Raw genomic sequence first — 18,346 nt, 5'->3', positions numbered from 1 at the left:
GCTGCACAAACCACAAACCCAGAAATCCCTCCTTGCTGTAGGTGACCCAGGTTAAAGGTGAGAGACGCCACATTGCCTCTGTTAGTTGCCTTTCATTCTGAGGTACTTTAGATTCACTTAATACTTGTTTTTATTTCAGTAACTGTTACCAACAGAAAAAAAAAGCCCATAGCTGTTCACTATTTGTAATGAATGAATGAGAAGTAATGAATAATTAATGTTTTAGGAGCCAGACTGCATGTATAGCTTTAATGACAGGTATTATCAATAGCTGATCAAAACAATTTCTAACATATGTAAGATGAAAGCTGATTTTTCAGAAAGTTTTACACTATATTTTAGACACATTTTGAGAATACACAATGATTTCAGAACAAAGTTAAAATTACTGTGACATTATAGAAGCCACAATTAATCACTCCATACAAGATCCTTGATAAGAACATAATTACATTTGCAAAACAAAGAAGTGCACAAAATTATGAGGGGGCAGAATTACAAAGTTGCAAGGTCAACCTTGACTTTCTGTGATTCAGAAACAATTAATTCCCATCAGAGCCCTCTTAGGGCCCCCTCATTTAGGCACACAACACAGACATTTTGATACAAAAAAAAAGCAAAGTGTGTGGCCTTGAGATGGTGTTTCAGGGCACAGGGAGTTAAGAACGTTCTGAAAGTCCCAGAAACACCCACCCATCCAGGGGAGGCAGGATTAGACACAGCTACCTAGAGCACACCCACAGGAAATGTGGAAACAGGGAACAGCCTGTGGATACTTCATTCAAGGCTCCACCACCTGAGATACAGCTTGGTCATAAAGGTGGTCTTATCAACCCCACAAACCCTCTGCTCCCAGATCCACAGTCCCTGGCCAAAAATAGTTGGATCACCCATCTGATCTCGGCTGAGCTATTCCACTTATTAAGATGGCAGAAAACAAAAATGTTTGTTAGGTTTAACTTACATACAAGCCCCATAGTCAGTATAAAGAAGGTTTCAGAACCACACAATAGGAAGTAGAGGCAAGGAGGAGAGAGAAAGGGGAAGCAGAACTGCTCTTTCTGGCTCACTACAACACATAATCCTTTTGAGGAGATATCCAACAGTGGAGGGACAAAAACCAAAAGGGTCTCTTCGTATCAAAGCCTGGCCCTGACCTCTGCTCCCAAAATTATTCATAAACTTTATTCAACAGCTCTTAAAATACAACACCTGAGCAGAACAGGCAGCAGAGCCCTGCACCACTTACACTCAGAAGGACCACGTTGCTTACAGATTTTTCTAGGGTTCTTTTACTAGAGCACCCCTCTGAGTATTAGCTGAATTTACCTTGTCAGATCAGCCAGCCTGTACAGGTGGCAGACCAAGGTCACAGGAGGTCAAAAACATCCACCACTGACTTCTCCAAGGACTTCACATATGACATTTTACCTTTGAACACACCCTAACACTCAGCATTTCTGCACATCAGCTCAGAGCACCCCAGCAGCCCCATTTCCACCTTCACCACTGCTTACTGGTCCCAGTTTCCCCCAATTCCCTCAGACCTCCTGGTCCATCCAGGATTCTTACAGCCCTCCTCTCTACAGGCAAAAATGCAGCTAAGTACTAGGGGGCTTGCTGACCGCTAAAAGCCAACTGCACTGTTCTCACTGAACTATTTTTTTCAAAACCAACATACTAAAAAATCAGCTTAAGACAGGCACAGAGAACAGGAAATCCCAAAACAAATAGTTAGGAGGTTTAGAGATATGCAACGGAAAACTTGATCTCAGAATGGGAAATGCTGGACAGTGTAAAAGTATGCAATGCTTCCTCTGGCCTGCCCAAAAGAAGCATGATGCCCTTATTATTGGCTCTGCAAAATTGATGGACTTCTTGAGTATTCATTTCCTACTTTCTAAATATTTGGGCTTTGAAGATGAAGAGGCAAGTAATCCTATTGTTCTCTGTGGAGGATCATAATTGGGTTTATGATAAAAAGGAAGTGTGTTGCTGATATAAGTTAGCACAGATTTATCACAGATAAGCCAGCTGAGCTAGAGAACAGGCTGGTCTGAAGGATTCCCCCTCTCCTTTTCCATTGCTTAGCATTTGAGAGATATTAAATCTGTCACAACCTTCACAAACAAAAGGCGTGCTGCGTTTTCATCAGTCTCAGCCCTCTGGTAACAGTTTTACGAGCCTTAAGAAAATACAACAAATACTTTGCAAAATTGAGGCACACATGCAATACCAAGTGAGAATCCATACGCAGTTTCAATTACATCCATAGTGATCCAGGAATATGGATATATTTCCTCCATTACACCTAGTAAGGGACACATCACTGCCACACATAACAGCTAACCTCGGGGCAAGTGCAGAGGCAGCAGCCCAGTGCCTTCTTGCTCTCTGCTGGGGCGACCAGCTGCCTCCACATCCTCTGCCTCCCCAGAACAGCTCTTCTCTCCCAGGGTCTTGGGTTCTGGGCATCTGCACAAGGCAAGGGTCGTGTGACTGCACAGAGGACCACAGCTCTGGTAGCTGTGGAACACAGGTCCATGGAAGGCCGGCTGGGGGCAAACTAACACACAGCTAGGTGGGATCAGGGGAACACAACCTGCCAAGGCACCACACTGGGAAGCCACTTGGCAGCATAAATGCATCCCACTTTCAAGCATTACATAAAATCTGCCACAAAGCCAGTGTCACACTTCATCAAACATATTTTTGTTTGAACTCACAAGTTGGAAAATTTTCTAAAATAATGTACAAGGCAAGATTACAAAGGATTACTTTAGATATTTTGGAGCTGTTTAATTCTTCACTTGCTGAGGAAAAATATTCTTTCCCTTGCTGGAAATATCAGAATACCATTTTCTGTAAGCAAAGTTGCCCAGAGCAACAACAAACTCTTGGAGAGCCTGGTTTAATGGGATCTCAGCACCATCATGTAGGGTAAGACATATCCCACACATCCTTTTTTCAGAACTGTATCAAATTTTGGGCAAAGGTGGCCAGTTTGGAAAACATGCACATTAAGCTCCAACTGGAAGAAGCTGTGAAAGTTCACTTACAACCTGGGCACTTTTTCAGTGCCTCTGTGGAAGGGGGATTTTGGAAATTGAAGTAATCTCTACAGTTACTGCCCATTTGGAAGTATGGCAACAAGTTTTCTTGAAATTTATCAGCTGTCACCAAATGAAAAGCACTGAGTGCTCGACAGACAGCCCTGGTTTCCCTCTAAGGCAGGCTCCCATCAAGACCCTTTTTCCTGGGAAAACCTACTCCTCATCTGAGATACAAGCAATGCAGATTCCACATGATTCCATGCACTGGGGACAGGGAAAGCAAAAATCCTTTGAGACTCTGTCCTCTGTCCCATGGAGGATTGGTCTCTTTAGGAACCAGTGATGAGGAGGACAAGAAAGGCTTCTCAGAGATGGGAAAGGGAGAGGTGGAAGAATCAGTTCTCACTGAACTGCTGAGAGGCAGTCCAATACTTGGTCCCAGAAATAAAGTAATTATTTGTGCTTATTAAAGTAATTATTATTGTAGCCTATTATAAGGGACCCATTTAAACCACCAGCGAACAGTCTACAGGAGCACTAGCAGGAAAGGGTCAAGCTCAAAGGTGAAACTCCATGTCAGGACCTATTTTATTTTCTCATGGGTTTCAGTTTCCTTTTTTTGTTTATATTTAAATACAGGCAACATTTCTGCCAGGTTGAACACATTATTCCACACTGCAGCATTCAAAGCACAATGCAATGCACTTAGATGCGATTCTCTCACTCCTTCCACATTTTCCCATGCTCATTTTACTCACTATCCCATCAAAAGCTTGGTTCTCTTACCTTTATTACTTCTGGAGCCTGCTGAACTGCAGCTGGAGCAGAGTCTCTGGAGGCAGCCCCAATATGGCTTTTCTGCCCTGCAAGCAGGGACTGTGAAGGAGTTGCTAAAGTTTCCTGGAGAATTTGCATCACTTCCCTCTCCTTGGACAAACTTCCCTTGCCTGTCTGGAATTCCACCAGCTCCTGGGCAAAGTCCTCAATGCTTCCCAGGATCCGCAGTAGAAGGGCTTTGTCATCCTCTTCCATTTTATGACCGTTGGTTTCCATGATTTTTGACAAAGAAGAAGGGGGATCAGCAGGTTTACTTTTGGGTTCAAGAGCTAGAGGTGGAGCCTGCCTACCCTGCCGTGAGGCAGGTTCACCCTCCTTCCAAGAGGGTTCCCTCAGAGCACTCTCCATTTTCTGTGAAAAGTGCTCCAAGTCCAGCAGCAGTTTGTCTATCTCCTCCTTGTCCACCCTACTGCATGTCTGGGCTCCTTTGGGGACAGCAGCTTGGGCACCACACAACACAGGATCTGACACTGGTTTTAAAGGAGCAGTTTTCTCAGGAGCATCTCCCGCCCTGGCCCACTCTGTTTTAGCATCAGCAGGAAGGTCTGAACCAGCAGCTCGCTGGTAGCTGTGCTCCAGGCTCTGCCAGCCTCTCTTCTGCTCTGCCTTCTTCTCTGTCTTTGCTGTTCTGTCCCCATCAGACTCCTCCTCGATGTACAGCGCCTCGGTGGCAGATGTGCAGTCACAGGGGCTCGGGGCTGGTGACTGAGGTAGAGCATCTTTCACAGCTCTCACATTGCTCTCTGGAGGGACACTGGGCAGGGAGTTGGAGGTGAAGCTCACAGTACCCGTCTGGATGGACTGTGAGGTGCTTGTCACCTCACCCTGATCTGGTAGGACTAGAGGAATTGCACTTGAGGATGGCAGCTGAATGATGTCTTCATACCTGGGGGGCTGCTCATCACCAAATACCAGGGGAAAGGGAGTTTGCTGCAAGCCATGGAAACAGTTCACAAGCTCTGCCCAGTCACTTGCTTCTCTCTGCCCTGCTGTCTTCAGCTCAAAGGGCAGCTTTTTCAGGTAGGAAGAAAATCTTGTCATCAGATTCATGTATATCATCTCTGAATTAGCCAGGGGATCATTGCTGTTCCCTCCACCAACATCTGCAGACTTCTTCTTGATGCAGTGTTTGATGATGTCTGTGCATTTTTTCAGATCCTCTGAGCACTTAAGCAAGATGTCCAGGCACACCTTAATATCCCCACCAGAAGAGCCATCTAGCTTGTGCTTTTCTAAAATCTGGGTAATGAAGTTTTCTTCAGGAAAGGAATGAGGGCAGAAGGGAACCACAGGATTCACGGTGACTTCTGGAGCATCATTTCTCTCCTGCCATTTCTCCACAGGTGAGTGACTCTGCAAAGAGCCACATGGAGGGCAGTTCTCATCATTGTTAAAGTGCCCATAAATCAAGTCAAAATCAAAGGATCGTCTGCTGAAAGACTCTGATCGAACTTTCCTTCCCTTTCTGTAGGCCACATGACTGGACGAGTTTTTGAGCTTTTCAAAGGAGAATTCCTTTATTTTACCACTGGCAAGGTTTATTGCCTCACCAGTAATGTCTTTTAAACTGCTGAAGGCTTGCACCGAAGAGCCCTTCTTGATTCTTGCACTATTTGGGAGGATTTGGTGATAGTCCTCATTTCCAGCCAAGGCAAGACCATTTTCAGGAACAGGAATTTTATGGTCCAGGTTGGCATCTTGGACACTGAGCTCTGCACAGACACTGTGGTGTGCAACTATGCAGGTGAGCCCCTGTTTGAGGAGCTGGCAGGAGCCTGTGCAGTAGTGCACAGTGTGCTGGGAGTGCCTCTCTACCACCACACTGCTGTAGCAGTTCACTGAAGTCACCATCAGCCTGTAGGTCGCTGCCATAGCACAGCCCACGCTGGGAAGTGAGGCTGCAAAACTCACCATCAACTTCACAGGGAAAACTCACTTTTCACAGCCACACCACATTGGATGAAAACATTCAAATGTCAACTGAAAACATCCAAACTGTGTGAGGAGCTACGGCCTTGGAAAGCCCTGGAGAAATCTGGAGTGGTTTCAGCAGTACAGTTACAATGACTAGTGCAACTTGCACATGGTTCAACTTAAGGCACCTCAGTGCTTGTATTCCATGCAGAAAGCCTTGCTCAGCAGAGATACAGCACAAGCTGCTCCATTTCCAATGGTCCAGGTAGCTTCTCCAGCAGAGGCCATAAAATCCAGTCAGTTCTTGGACAGAAGTGACATGTCAACAATTTCTGCTTGACCCTTTCTCTCTCATTTTGGGTGAGTCAGTAAAAGGTAGAGAATCCAGCAGCATGTACGGAGAAAAAATCCACAGTGTGCTTGGGAGATTCCTCTCTCACAGTGGTGAAACAGGTCCCTGCAACAGAAATAAAGGTGACAGTTATTATGATTGCCATGTATTACACAGCCTTGTCTACTACCAAACATTTGGCACCAGACAGAACAACCAGCACACAGGCCAGCACAGAACAGAGCAGGCTGATAGTCTTCTTTCACTCAGATCTACCATATAAGAGCAGTGCTGAGGAGTTGGCCTATATTTATACACAGGCTGTCTGTGTACTGCCATTTTAACAGCTCTATTTTAGCAACTCATTAATATTTTTCAGACTTGCTTTTTTTCCTCCCCAGACCGAGCAAAACATTACCTTTAATTCTAATAGAGCAAAATATTTTGATCCTGTTGTGAATTTCTGCCTTTTGTTTTCCAAAGCTCTAAAGATAAGGCAAAGGGCAGTAGAGAAAAACACTTTCAGGATTTCTAAGCTCTCTGGATTATAAAAAGCCGAAAAAAGCCTGCAGCAAAGTAGTTGAATGCCTCTAAGAATGTACAGTCTTTAGTAAAGGCCACATTGGCTTCCATCAGCCTTTCACCAAGGTCTTGGGGACCATAGCAGTATGTTTTAAGGAGGAATAACTGTTTCCCTTACAACCCATAAATAGCAGCATATTTAATACAGTAAGTCCACTGCTGTAGACATTGAGGATTGTAACATTTGTATAAAGGTTAATCCTATGAAAACTAGGAATTGAGTGTTTTACACTTAGCACAGTCAGTTCCAGCTGCATTCCTATGATCATGGTCAGAACTGCACCAGCAAAAACTCAAAAGCTGTTTAACTTTGTTATGAAAAAAAGCAAATCTCAGATTTAAGGGTCTTGAATTTTAGACATAACCTCATCTTTCTTTAATACATGAACAATCAAATTAAAACACCCCAGTGAAATTCTGAGCACCTTCTATTCCTGTACAAACAGAAACTGATTTAATAAAACATTATTAAATCACACAGCTAAGTCACTACACAGCACGCGTTTATTTTTGTTTCTTCAAAGGTAAATATCCAGCACTACGAAAGGCCAGGCCTGCACCTGATGAAAGCACTGCCCTCCCCACAGTTCCATCCCACCAACTTAGCTCAAAGCCTGGACAAACACAGCACACACGGGGCAATGCCCTAAGAGCTTGGTGCTGTTGTAATTACCAGCTGGGGAGAGCACAAGTCTAAACATTCACATTTTACACATTTTAATGCCTTAATTTAACATTGAGAAGCACCGATTCCAGACTATTCAATGGGATTTGTGAAGCACCACAGCTGCTCATTGCAGTTACGTGGAGCGGCACAGGTAAAGAGCCCTTCCCGGCTTGTTCTTTGGATTATACACGGCAGTGAAAAGATTGCATTCAGGACGAAGAGCCAACCGCCATGCTGGGCTGTGTAACAGGCTGCCACCTGCCCATCCCAGCTGCGGGCCAAGCTCCTCGTGTGGTGGCCTGCTCCCGTCCACACCCACTGGCAGTGCCCCAAAGCCCCTGTGGCACGGGAGGGCCATCCCGAGGGATGAGCAGAGGCACGAGGTGTGCCCTTGCCGAGGGAACAGCAGTGGTACCGGCTGTGCTCCTTGCCCAGCCATGAGCAGTGGTACAAGGCGTGTCCCAGGGACACATGTACAAGGTGTGCTCCAGCCACGGCAGGGAGTCAAGGTGCCAGCAGAGAAAGGACATGCACAGAACCCTTTCCACACCGTGAGGTGCTCACACCATCGCTCACAAACCCACCAGACACACTTCACACCCTCCACTCACTCCTCTCAGGCCTCACTGTCACACTGCTAAAATCTCCGCTGAATCAGAAGCACATTTTTAAAAGTGCTATTGGCTCCTCAATGCCTTCATGGGCTTTGTCAGGAAACTCATGCTAGGCCTCCAAAAAGCCCACTGATCTGTTCAACACATCAGAGTAAGAGGTCTGCTGCTTTTCCTTTTCTGAGCCTCCATCAACTTCAAACAAGCCTTCTAGCATTTCCTGAAATCACCACTACAGAATATTTAGAGACAGGACAGGCCTTCAGGACAGCAAGTTTGATAAAGAATTAATATTGCTTCTCAAAAAGCATAGGACTTCCTGAGGGCTCCTTCCTTCTCCCTCTGTGTCATACACAGCAAGGAGAGACTGGTCTTCCTTTTAGCAGCAAAGAACAATTTGGGTTTATATCTAATTTGGGCAATAGTTACATCTTGATTAAGTTATTTCTTAATTAGAGTAATAATGTATTACTCACTGTCTCCTTTTCCTCTGTCACTCCAAGGGTAGTTTCCTCCCACCACATCACTGACTAAGCCAGTTTCTCTAATTAAGCTACCTTCAAGCAATGAAGCTTTTCCCTCTGTAAGGTTATTCCTTCAAGGAAAAGGTCTCCTAGATTCCCAACCTAAAGGGACTCTTTTTTTGTTTAACCTTGTATTGTCAGCTATGCCCAATAACAATTTTAGGTGTCTATGCAATGATTGCTGCACTCTCCAATCCCTTTCCAGTTTGCCTGTATTCCTCTGGTACTACCACAAACCAACACAGTGCAAACACAAATTTGCCAAGGCCAACACAGGATTGCTGCCTCCTGCCTCTGCTGTCAGCACCTTTTACTGCTGCATCAGAGGAGGAAGTAATGAAACAATCAATACAAAACCCCAATAGCCTCTTTCCTACCACACTAGCTAATGTCTTCCTGGTAATTATTTACTAATTGTTTTATTATTACTGTTTGCAGATACATGCTCAGGTTATTCGAGGGCTGGAGCAGCACAAATCCTTACAGATGCAGAGCAGAAATTTCTCTCCTTTCCCACTGCTTTGCCCAAGGTAGGACATGCTCAGGTTGCAGCTTTGAGTGTAATCTGTTGAACATGACACAGCATGCAAACCTAGTCAGGGCAAAGCCTAAGAGAGGAATATCCCTCTTTCCAGATCCCGGAACACAGCCTCAAGCTGAGCTTCGGCTGTGACTCTTGGTGGGTGACTAAAACCTGCTATTTATGAGTAGAATGAAAAGATCAAATGCACCAAGAAACTTTTCTACTTGGCTCTTTCCAGGCTGCAACTTCATTCCAGTTTGACTCTAGAGCAGCCCCCAGTTCAGAAACACTGCAGAAAGATTCCGTAATTAGGACTGCTGCCACGAAACCAACCCAGCCCCAGGGATACAGGACTGGCTTCACAACACAAACTGTGAATGAATAGTGCTTCTTGTGTGACTGCAGAATAATGCTTTATGTCTGTCCTATCTCTGCAAGATGACATAAATTACTTTCCAAAGGAAAAAATTATTGCAGATACTAATTATATAAAAGGTTATTCCACAAGACACACAAGAAAGTCTATTCATGCGAAAATTATGCAGAAGTTAAATAACTGAACAATGACAATCTGTTCAAATTGGGACTGTCAGTGAGCACTTGCAAACTGAAGTCCAGAAAGCTACAGGACAGGGCCCCAATAGCTCTGAAAGTCTCTAACTCACCAAAAGTCCTCTTGAACCTTAATCTGCAGCACTACCAACATGAGTTAGAAATCACTATAACACAGTATTGAGTAAGCCAGCCTTCCTGCACCAGGATATGGTCTGAGCATCACTGTGGAACTGCTTACTTCTAGTGGAAAGTGTGGTAGGACCAACCCTACAGTTTGGTACTCTTGTAAAAGAAAACAAAGACAGAACAACAGGCCTGTCATTTGGACAGTCATCAGTATAGCTTCAGGTGTATCACCATACCTGTGTAATCAGGTGTCAGGTCTTACCCCCTTGAAGGGCTTGTGGTACCTAAAAGCAGCATCTATTTAACTGTATCTTCTTATTTAGAAATGATTAGGTTTTGTTTAGAATTTACTGAGCAAAGCAGATTTGGGAGCAAGCTATATGGATTACAGAAGAAAAAAGCAGGCAAACAAGAAAGCAAAGATTTCTTCCAAAGATTTTTTTTTTTTTTTTTTTTTTTGGTAACAAACCCAGTTCTGCTGAATTAAGTGGAAATTTTACAACCAGACACTTAATAAATTATTTTGGATCCCATCACAAAGGAAGTGATCAACAACTTGCCATCACTTGCACAACTTACTACTTCTCAAGAAGGAACAGGAGACAAAAAAAGAGTAACTTTTCTTCCTCTACTGAAGAAGTTCAGAAGAAAAAGGTCTGGGTTGTTCCTTTGTCCTGTATTTCTTAAATATTTACAGCTTAAAATATTTTGATGTGCTTAATGGCAACAGAACTACTTTGTATATAGGACTTAGGTGGGAAGAGCAGCTTTTCAGTCCTCGAGACCAGGAGAAATATGATGCACGTGCACACATTTAAGGGACAATTGAAGAAACCACTCACAACTGCACCCATACAGTTTGGAGATTACAGGGGCTTATGCCACTGACACTGGCACAGCATCCAGAACTGTTAGAATCTTTATTTCTAAAAGGTTTTAGCTCCAAGCTATTTCATGTTTTAGAAGCTGCAATAAACTGTGATGGCTACAAATCCCAACTTGCCTCATAACCCCAGTTAGAGGATCTGACCTACTCAAAGTAAGCACTTCTATTTGAACCAGAGGACACTTCCTCATATTCTCAAGTGCTTCAATATTTAATTACACACATTCTAGAAAAAGGGTCATCATTTCCCATTGAAGTACGTTCAACATCACGTTCCACAAACAGCTATCCCACTTTCTTATGTTAAATTAAAAGAGCATTCAGGAAGACCAATTTCCTCACCTACAAGTACTAACATAGTAGAATCAAATCATCTCTTAGCATTTTCCAGGAGTGCCAGAGAGTCTGAGATGTCTTCAGAGTCATTGCTCTAAATCTTTGTCTGAGTTCTTTCCGTAACTTGCTATTGTTCTTACAAAACCATGGCAGAGGTGGGATTCATCTCACCTACACAGCCATTAAGTGTTCAGTGCTGTCTGTAGGCAATGCAGATAGGGAAGCACCTCAAAAAGAAAGATCACCCCACTGAATTTAACAATCTGGTTTTGAGATGATGAGTTATATTCGATGAATCCCATCCTTCAGGATTACACAAAAACAGAACAACCATTTCTGTCTCCAACAGTGGTTAAATTCCAATGCTCAAGGAGCAGTATTAGAAAGACATGTGGCATTGCCTAGGAGTATTCTCCTGGTCTCCAAGTGTTCCCAGTTCATGAGAACTGTGAAGCTGGATGTCGTTTGTGTGTACTTACTAGCCTCTGTAGGATTTCTCTCCTGTGTGCTTGAGCACCCCTGGATTCAACAGAAATTGTTTGCATCCTGAGCATCTTTTGACAAGACATTCTACCATCCACCACCCCTTTCAATCCTGTCACTCACCAGCTTCAGTATGTCAAGATCTTGTACTGAGACACTGCACCTCCATGCACACTGTCCACAGCATTCCCAAGTTTACAGAACTCCATGTCATCCCTCTGCCTCCTCTTTCCTTTCTCTTTGTTTACAGAGGTCTCCTAGTGCAGAAGCCACTTTGCACCCCTAAGCATTCCCACTGCCCCTCTCATAAGCTTTTCTGGTTCAATTACACACTTTAAGTCACAGGAACCCAAAAAGGGCAGAGTATTCAGCAAAGATGAGAACCACAGGCAGAAATTAATTTTTGAGCTGCCTTTCAAAAATCACTATTACTCCTGTATAGTTTTCCCCTTTCCAGCCTCACTGCTTTCAGATAATGCATTCTCAAGTGTCTGCTCTCATAACCACCTGGGTTAACTCACTCTGTCCTTCTTACTTGTCTTCCAAGAGGAAATAAAGATACTATTGTCCTTTGTAAAATGCTCAGAGATCCACTGAGAGAACACTATATTCAAGAGGAAGGTGCTCAGCCCTTTTTTGAGACCAATATTTTCATGTAACCTCAGAAAAAAGGTTCAGAGACGGGCAGCAATAATGATCCAGAGGTCTTGAAACAGCTATTCTGTGAGGAATCATGGAGCAGGACCAGGCACTTCAGATAGGAAGAGAGGGGACTTCAGAGAAATATAATAATCTCCAAAGTCATAAATAGCATGGAAAGAGCAGATAGGGTCTGACTGTTCACCTACTCTTCAGCACAAGAACTAGGTGGTCAGTGCCACAACAACCAGGGTAAAACAAGCACGTGCATGGGAAATGTCTCATCAAAGGATGCCACAGACCCAGAAAGGTTCTGCGGAGTCAAGGGAACTTGTTTTTCCACGTCCTCTGTCAAAAGTCACCACTTTTGCATGGGCACCACTTTGCACCCTTTAATTCTTACCATGCTGGGGTGGCAAAATAAACAGGGATATTCCCATGGCTGCAGATTTCAATAATAATCCTTCCTCTTAGCCTTCCTACTTCCAAACATGTATTTTCTAGGCTAAGTTCCAGTTTATTTGGTTACTCTTTTTACAAAAGCTCTTCAGTCATTTGCTTTTATGTAATATTAACTACAACTCTTTGGAGAGGGGAGAATGTCTGTCCCTAACTTTGGGAGGGTATGTTATCCATTACACAAAACCAAAATGGATTTGCACCATGGCATGTTGGTTTGCTCCCTCTTCTTTTCCATTTGCCATTTTTTGATGTTTTTGACTGCTGCTGAGCGAGTTTCACAGAGCCTCATCTGCATTACTTAAAAGATGACTTTCTTGAATGGCACAGATTCTTATGAGCTCATCACTGCACAGGGAGTTGTTTATGCCTTGTGCACATTAGTTTACATCTGCTGGTATCAAGTACCTACGACCAAGTGTGAGAACCTTCTGCAACTGCAACCAGCTTTTGCTTCTGCTACCCTAATTCTGTGATTTTCAGCATATACTGTCACTTCATTACTCAGCCTCTCTCCCGGGCCATTTATAACTTGGTTCAACAACACAAGCCTTAACACAGATCCCACCAGGAGTGAAAACTCTTCCCTGGAAAAGCTGACAGTCCTTCCTATGCTTTAACCGGGTATTAATTACTGAGAAAGCTACACTGCTGCTCCATGGCAGTTCATTTCCTTCAAGGAGCATTAACAAAGTCCTTTGTTAATCTCTCTGAAAATCCAGACACAGCAGAATATTTACTTGTTTGTCTCTCATGCCTTCTTGTTGAAGAGCTCCAGACCATCGAACTTTACCAGCTGTAGCTGGGCTTCAGCATTCCTGCAGTGACCCACGGAGATCACTGCAGTGGGAACACTCATCAAGGCAGGCTTCCAAGCAGACACGACCTTGAGCCTCACTGTCCATGGCAGGACCATTAACACTGCTCTGCAGTCACTGTGCATTCAGAGAAGCCAGTTTTTACACTGAGAAATCTGTTTTGGCAGATTCACCCCAAAGAAAAATAATCCCCCAGTACTAACTTAAATACAACCTCTCCACATTTACAGCAACGTAAGGCAAGCCCACCACTCAAAAAGATCTGGGCTAGTATCAATGATAATGGTCTGCACTGATTTTTCAAAATAAACCTGGTAGTAGACCATACTCTATTGTTTTAAAATACTGACTTGCAGTTAGTGAATGCAGTATTACTCAGTGTAACTCCTCCAGGTTAAGTGACAGGGTTATCTAATACTCCAGTGCCTCTATCCCCTTCACAAACGCCAGCACAGAGTCCCTGAACACGAGCATACCAGAAACTGCTGGAGAGCACCAGTGCAAGGGCCGTGCAAAGCTTGTCACTGGGGGTGTCAGCTGGGAAGGAGAAGAGTTAACAGCACCAGGAAAGATGTCACCCTTTTCAGCTTTTCTGAAATACCTTTTTTCAACTTTCCGTTTGCACAGTCTTGGAACTAAAACTGACCAGACAGGAATTTGTACCCCAGGAGACTGGTTTCCAGTTAGACAGATGAGACAGCAAGAGAGTAAAAGCTCACACAAATTTTCCACGTAACGCCAACCCACTGAACATAAATACCTTGCCAACTAATTATTGTTCCAGCCCCATGTCTGTGTAGAACCACCAATCTTGCTCACTTAGCAGTACCCAAATACATTCACAAACATGCTGAAGTTCAGCAAGGTACAAGAAAAAGAAAAATTATTGCCTGAGCTCTGATACACTGACAGAAAATAAGGTGACAAACCAGTAAAACACTGGAGGTGAACAAGCTTCAAAAGCACATAATTAGCAAGGCTCAGGGCAGAGGTCAGGCAGCCTGCTTGATTAAGTAATGTGTCTCCTGGCTGTTTATAACCGTATATGGAAAGAGATAATTTCATATTAGCAAGATAAATTTATTGTCCCTGGAATGTTAATTCAGTATTAAGAGTATCCATTCACTTTACACAAATTAAAGTGATTTTATTTAAGTGTTAACATAACAAAGGAAGATTTGTGTCCAAGATAGCATTCCCTTGGTCATTAACTTTTGCTGAGACTGAGGTTACAATTTACAGATTCCCTGAAACCATTTTTGGAAACTTACTTAATTTTCTTCTGTAGCAGAGTAGCCATCTGCTAGTGGTCTGCAGGATAAATACACTTTTAATTTAGTAACAACTAAAACAAAACAATTGCTTTTATTTATTGCCCATCTATTCAGAGCTCATGCATTTCTCATTGCTGACATATCTAACTTCTTCAGGTCTTACATGTACTGCATTGGAGACACTTCAGCCCTCAGGCATTCAAAATTTTGGGTAGAATTCCCTTTGTCTAAGGTGACAGCCCATGTCTCCAGGGCAGCCTCAGTCCCCAGCCCATATCTGGCCCCAGCTGGAGTACTACAGCTATGGGTCAGCAGCAAGCACAGTGACACAGAAAAGCTCCGACTCTGTGCTGCATTCCCACCCCCTCCTCTGAGGTGCAGTCCCAGGAGCCAAGAGCTGTCATTCCCACCAACCACAGCTTCCACAAGCCCATTCCTGCCAGCCTCCAGCTCGCACTGGGAGCAGCAGCAGCTGTCGAAATGCAACAAACTGCACCAAAAGGTGCAGCATGTCCTGGCATTCAACAAGCCTGGCACTGCTACAGGTTTTTGTGCATGTGCCTTCGATAAGCCACCCCAGAGGCACAGATCAGTGTGCTCAAAGCAACGCACAATCTAAGGGAGCATAACTTTTCTGTCCCCCATCCTCTGCCAAGGAAAACTAAAGGTGTTTTTACCTGACGTCCCAGTAAGATTGAGGAAATCATTTCTCCTGTGCATTTATTAACCCAGGGAGATGTACAAGACAACAACAAAGCAAAGAGAACTTAATTTCTCTCTGTTTCCTGCGTATTTAAATAGAAGCAGATTAAAAAGAAGAGCAACACACACAGAAAAAAAAGAAAAAAAGGCAGAAAACCAGGTAAATGCAGATTCCCTCACTTTAAGTGGACAGACGCGTTCACATATATCACTAACATTGATAATATTTTCCAGTATTATCCTCATTTTACCCTGCAAAGAGAATAAATCTGTTTCTGGTGCTCAAGCCCTGATTTTCCAAAGTATGTGACATTAGGGAGTGTTTCATATGGTCAAAGCAAAGCACCTGCTTAGTCACAACTGCCCTGGCAGTCCTAACTCAGAAATTCCACAAACCAGACCCAGAGACATAAGCAGCAGAGGAAATACAACAGTGAATTCTGCTGGAAAAATCTTGTCCCAGAACACATATGAAAACAGTTCTTTATGACAGCACTCAACTACTTTAATTATGGATGAGAAAATCCCCCTCCTCCCACAGTTCTTCTTTGCTGTCCCGTTTCTCACAGAATTGGAGCACAGGATCTAAGCTCTAACTGAACCTCCAGAAAATTTGGGTGTAACAGGAGAAAGCCTGGTCTTATGGGGAAGAAGAACATGCAGTCATTTAAGTCAAATCAGTATTGGAAGACATTTACACAATGAAGGCAAAGCAAATTCTGTCCTGCACCAGGACATGCCAAGTTCACAGTTACTTCATGTCAGGTTTTCTGAGTAATTCAAGGGCAGAGAAGTTCTCTATGGAGAACAGTCCTTACTCAAAACAAAAAACCACCAGCCGACACTCACCCCACCCATCAAAAAAAAAGGGGAAAACAAATTCCACCATGCAGCATCATATTTATACCTCCAGGGCTACCATCAATGAGTGTCAGCCAGCAGGGCTCCACCACAGAGCTTTGAGAACTGCCTGAGCCACGTTACTCATCACCTGCTCCACAGGCTGCAGCTGAAGGAAATTAAATAGGTGCTTTACCAGAAAATCTCTGCAGTGTTTGGCATTCACAAATTAGTCAGCTGTAATTTGAGGAGCTTTGCCCACAGCTACCTTTAACATTGCACCTCTGTGCAAATCACAAGTACAAAATAATAAGACACGACAGTGGTTGCAAAGGTCTAGGTAATAGAAACTGGCCATGTGCCACCAGGGAACTTCGACTTTTCTCGTTACTTTCAGGCACATAAAAATCAGTAGCAACTGATACAGTGTTACCCTTTCCAGATACATAAATACTGGGAAAAAACCCAAACAACCCACCACTGTCTCATTCTTCAGCTTCTCAGAATCCAGCAGAAATTAAACACATAATTTTACATAACAAAGTCTAACAGTACTGACAATCTCCTCAAAGTTCTCACTAAAATAACCTCCCCACACACAACCTGAGAGAGAAAACCTGCCAAGCTTGAGAGATTGACAAAAAAACAATCAAGAGAGAAGGTGACTGAAAGAAATGTTTAAGTAAATTTTTGGAAGAGTTATTTCCTGAAGCAGGCATCACATCATGTGAGCTAAAGCCATGAGACCACCACCAAGAAAAACGTGCCCTGCCATGCAGGCAGCACTCCAACAGCAAACAGCCTGGTGGATTACCTGCCCCTGGAATCCTTCCCTAGACTGCAGTTCTGCAAAGATGGGAGCACAGAACAGCACACCTCCCGGCGTTTCCTTCTTCAACAGGAAAAACAGAGGTAATATAATTAGTCCCAGGCTTAAAAATATTTACATTACTTGATACCAACGCGGTCTGATGACCTGCGGAGAGAATTACTCCGGCAGGAACACCTCCTTCATAAATCATTCCACTCGTTATTCAAACTCAAGTTTCCCAAGTTTATGCTCAACTTAATCTCGAAATCATCTACCCGTGAACCAAGGAGTCTGGTAGCCAAAGCTCTTCCCTTTCTTTCTCATGAAGAAATACATCGGGGAAAAAAATTAAATACTGCTTTCACGACCACGTATTCATTCCCAGCTGCAGTGAAGGTAATGAAAGGTCCAGCTACCCAGGGTGCCGGGGCAAGCGGTCATAGCAAAAGAACGGCTTGAGGACCCCTCAGCGGCGTTAACTTCCAGCTCTCAATAGTCAACACCTCCGGGCCAGCCCCGGCTGGGAACACGCCGTGCTCAGAACCTGCTGCGCCTTACCCCTGCGGACAACTCTCCGGGGACAGCTCACAGCCCCGGCCCGGGACAGCACGGAGCGCCGGTGCTCCAGTGCGTGCGCGGCGAGCATCGCCTCCCGAGCGTGCCCGGCACCGCCGGCCCCAGCGCCCTCAGCCCGCCCCGCCAGAGCCTCCCAGACCGCGCCGGAGCCCACGCCGGGACCCCCGCGCCGGCTCCTCACCCGCAGACACCGCCCCGGGCCCCGCGGGGCCGACACACCGCCCCGCACGGGGTGAGCCCGCCCGCACGTACCCGCCGGGGCAGCGCCCCGTCCCATGCCGTGGCCAGCGCCGCTCCCGCCGCCGGGCGCCCGCCGCCCGTCCCGGCCGCCCCTTCCGCACGGCCCGGCCCGCCCAGCGCCGCGGGCCGGGGGCGGGGCCGCCTCACGGAGCCCCGGGCCGCCTCAGAGAGCCCCGGGCCGCCTCACGGAGCCCCCGGGCCGCCTCACGGAGCCCCCGGGCCGCCTCACGGAGCCCTCGGCTGCCTCACGGAGCCCCGGGCCGCCTCCGAGTGCCCCGGGCCGCCTCAGAGAGCCCCCGGGCCGCCTCAGAGAGCTCCCGGCCGCCTCACGGAGCCCCCGGGCCGCCTCAGAGAGCCCCCGGGCCGCCTAAGTGAGCCCGGGGCCGCCTCAGAGAGCCCCGGGCCGCCTCACGGAGCCCCCGGCCGCCTCACGGAGCCCCCGGGCCGCCTCAGTGAGCCCCGGGCCGCCTCACGGAGCCCCCGGGCCGCCTCAGAGAGCCCCGGGCCGCCTCACGGAGCCCCCGGGCCGCCTCACGGAGCCCCGGGCCGCCTCACGGAG

At 45.5% G+C, this 18,346-nt stretch overlaps 1 protein-coding gene across 1 annotated transcript in view; it reads right to left on the bottom strand.

Annotated features, from left to right (window-relative positions):
* Window positions 1-17,847, bottom strand: part of PPP2R3A (protein phosphatase 2 regulatory subunit B''alpha) — a 50,230-nt gene extending 32,383 nt beyond the window's left edge. Inside the window, exons 1-2 of the mRNA XM_066326188.1 lie at window positions 17,800-17,847; window positions 3,840-6,261 (exon numbers count right to left, since the gene is read on the bottom strand). Of these exons, the coding sequence (XP_066182285.1) occupies window positions 3,840-5,804 (1,965 nt within the window). The 5' untranslated portion in view covers window positions 5,805-6,261; window positions 17,800-17,847. The remainder of the gene's footprint in view (window positions 1-3,839; window positions 6,262-17,799) is intronic.
* Between the last annotated feature and the right edge of the window lie 499 nt (window positions 17,848-18,346).

The sequence above is a fragment of the Sylvia atricapilla genome, chromosome 10 (genome assembly GCF_009819655.1).
Source record: "Sylvia atricapilla isolate bSylAtr1 chromosome 10, bSylAtr1.pri, whole genome shotgun sequence".
In the NCBI taxonomy this organism is placed as follows: domain Eukaryota; kingdom Metazoa; phylum Chordata; class Aves; order Passeriformes; family Sylviidae; genus Sylvia; species Sylvia atricapilla.
The sequence above is the reverse complement of the archived record's forward strand: the minus strand, read 5'-3'. Positions and strand labels throughout refer to the sequence as shown.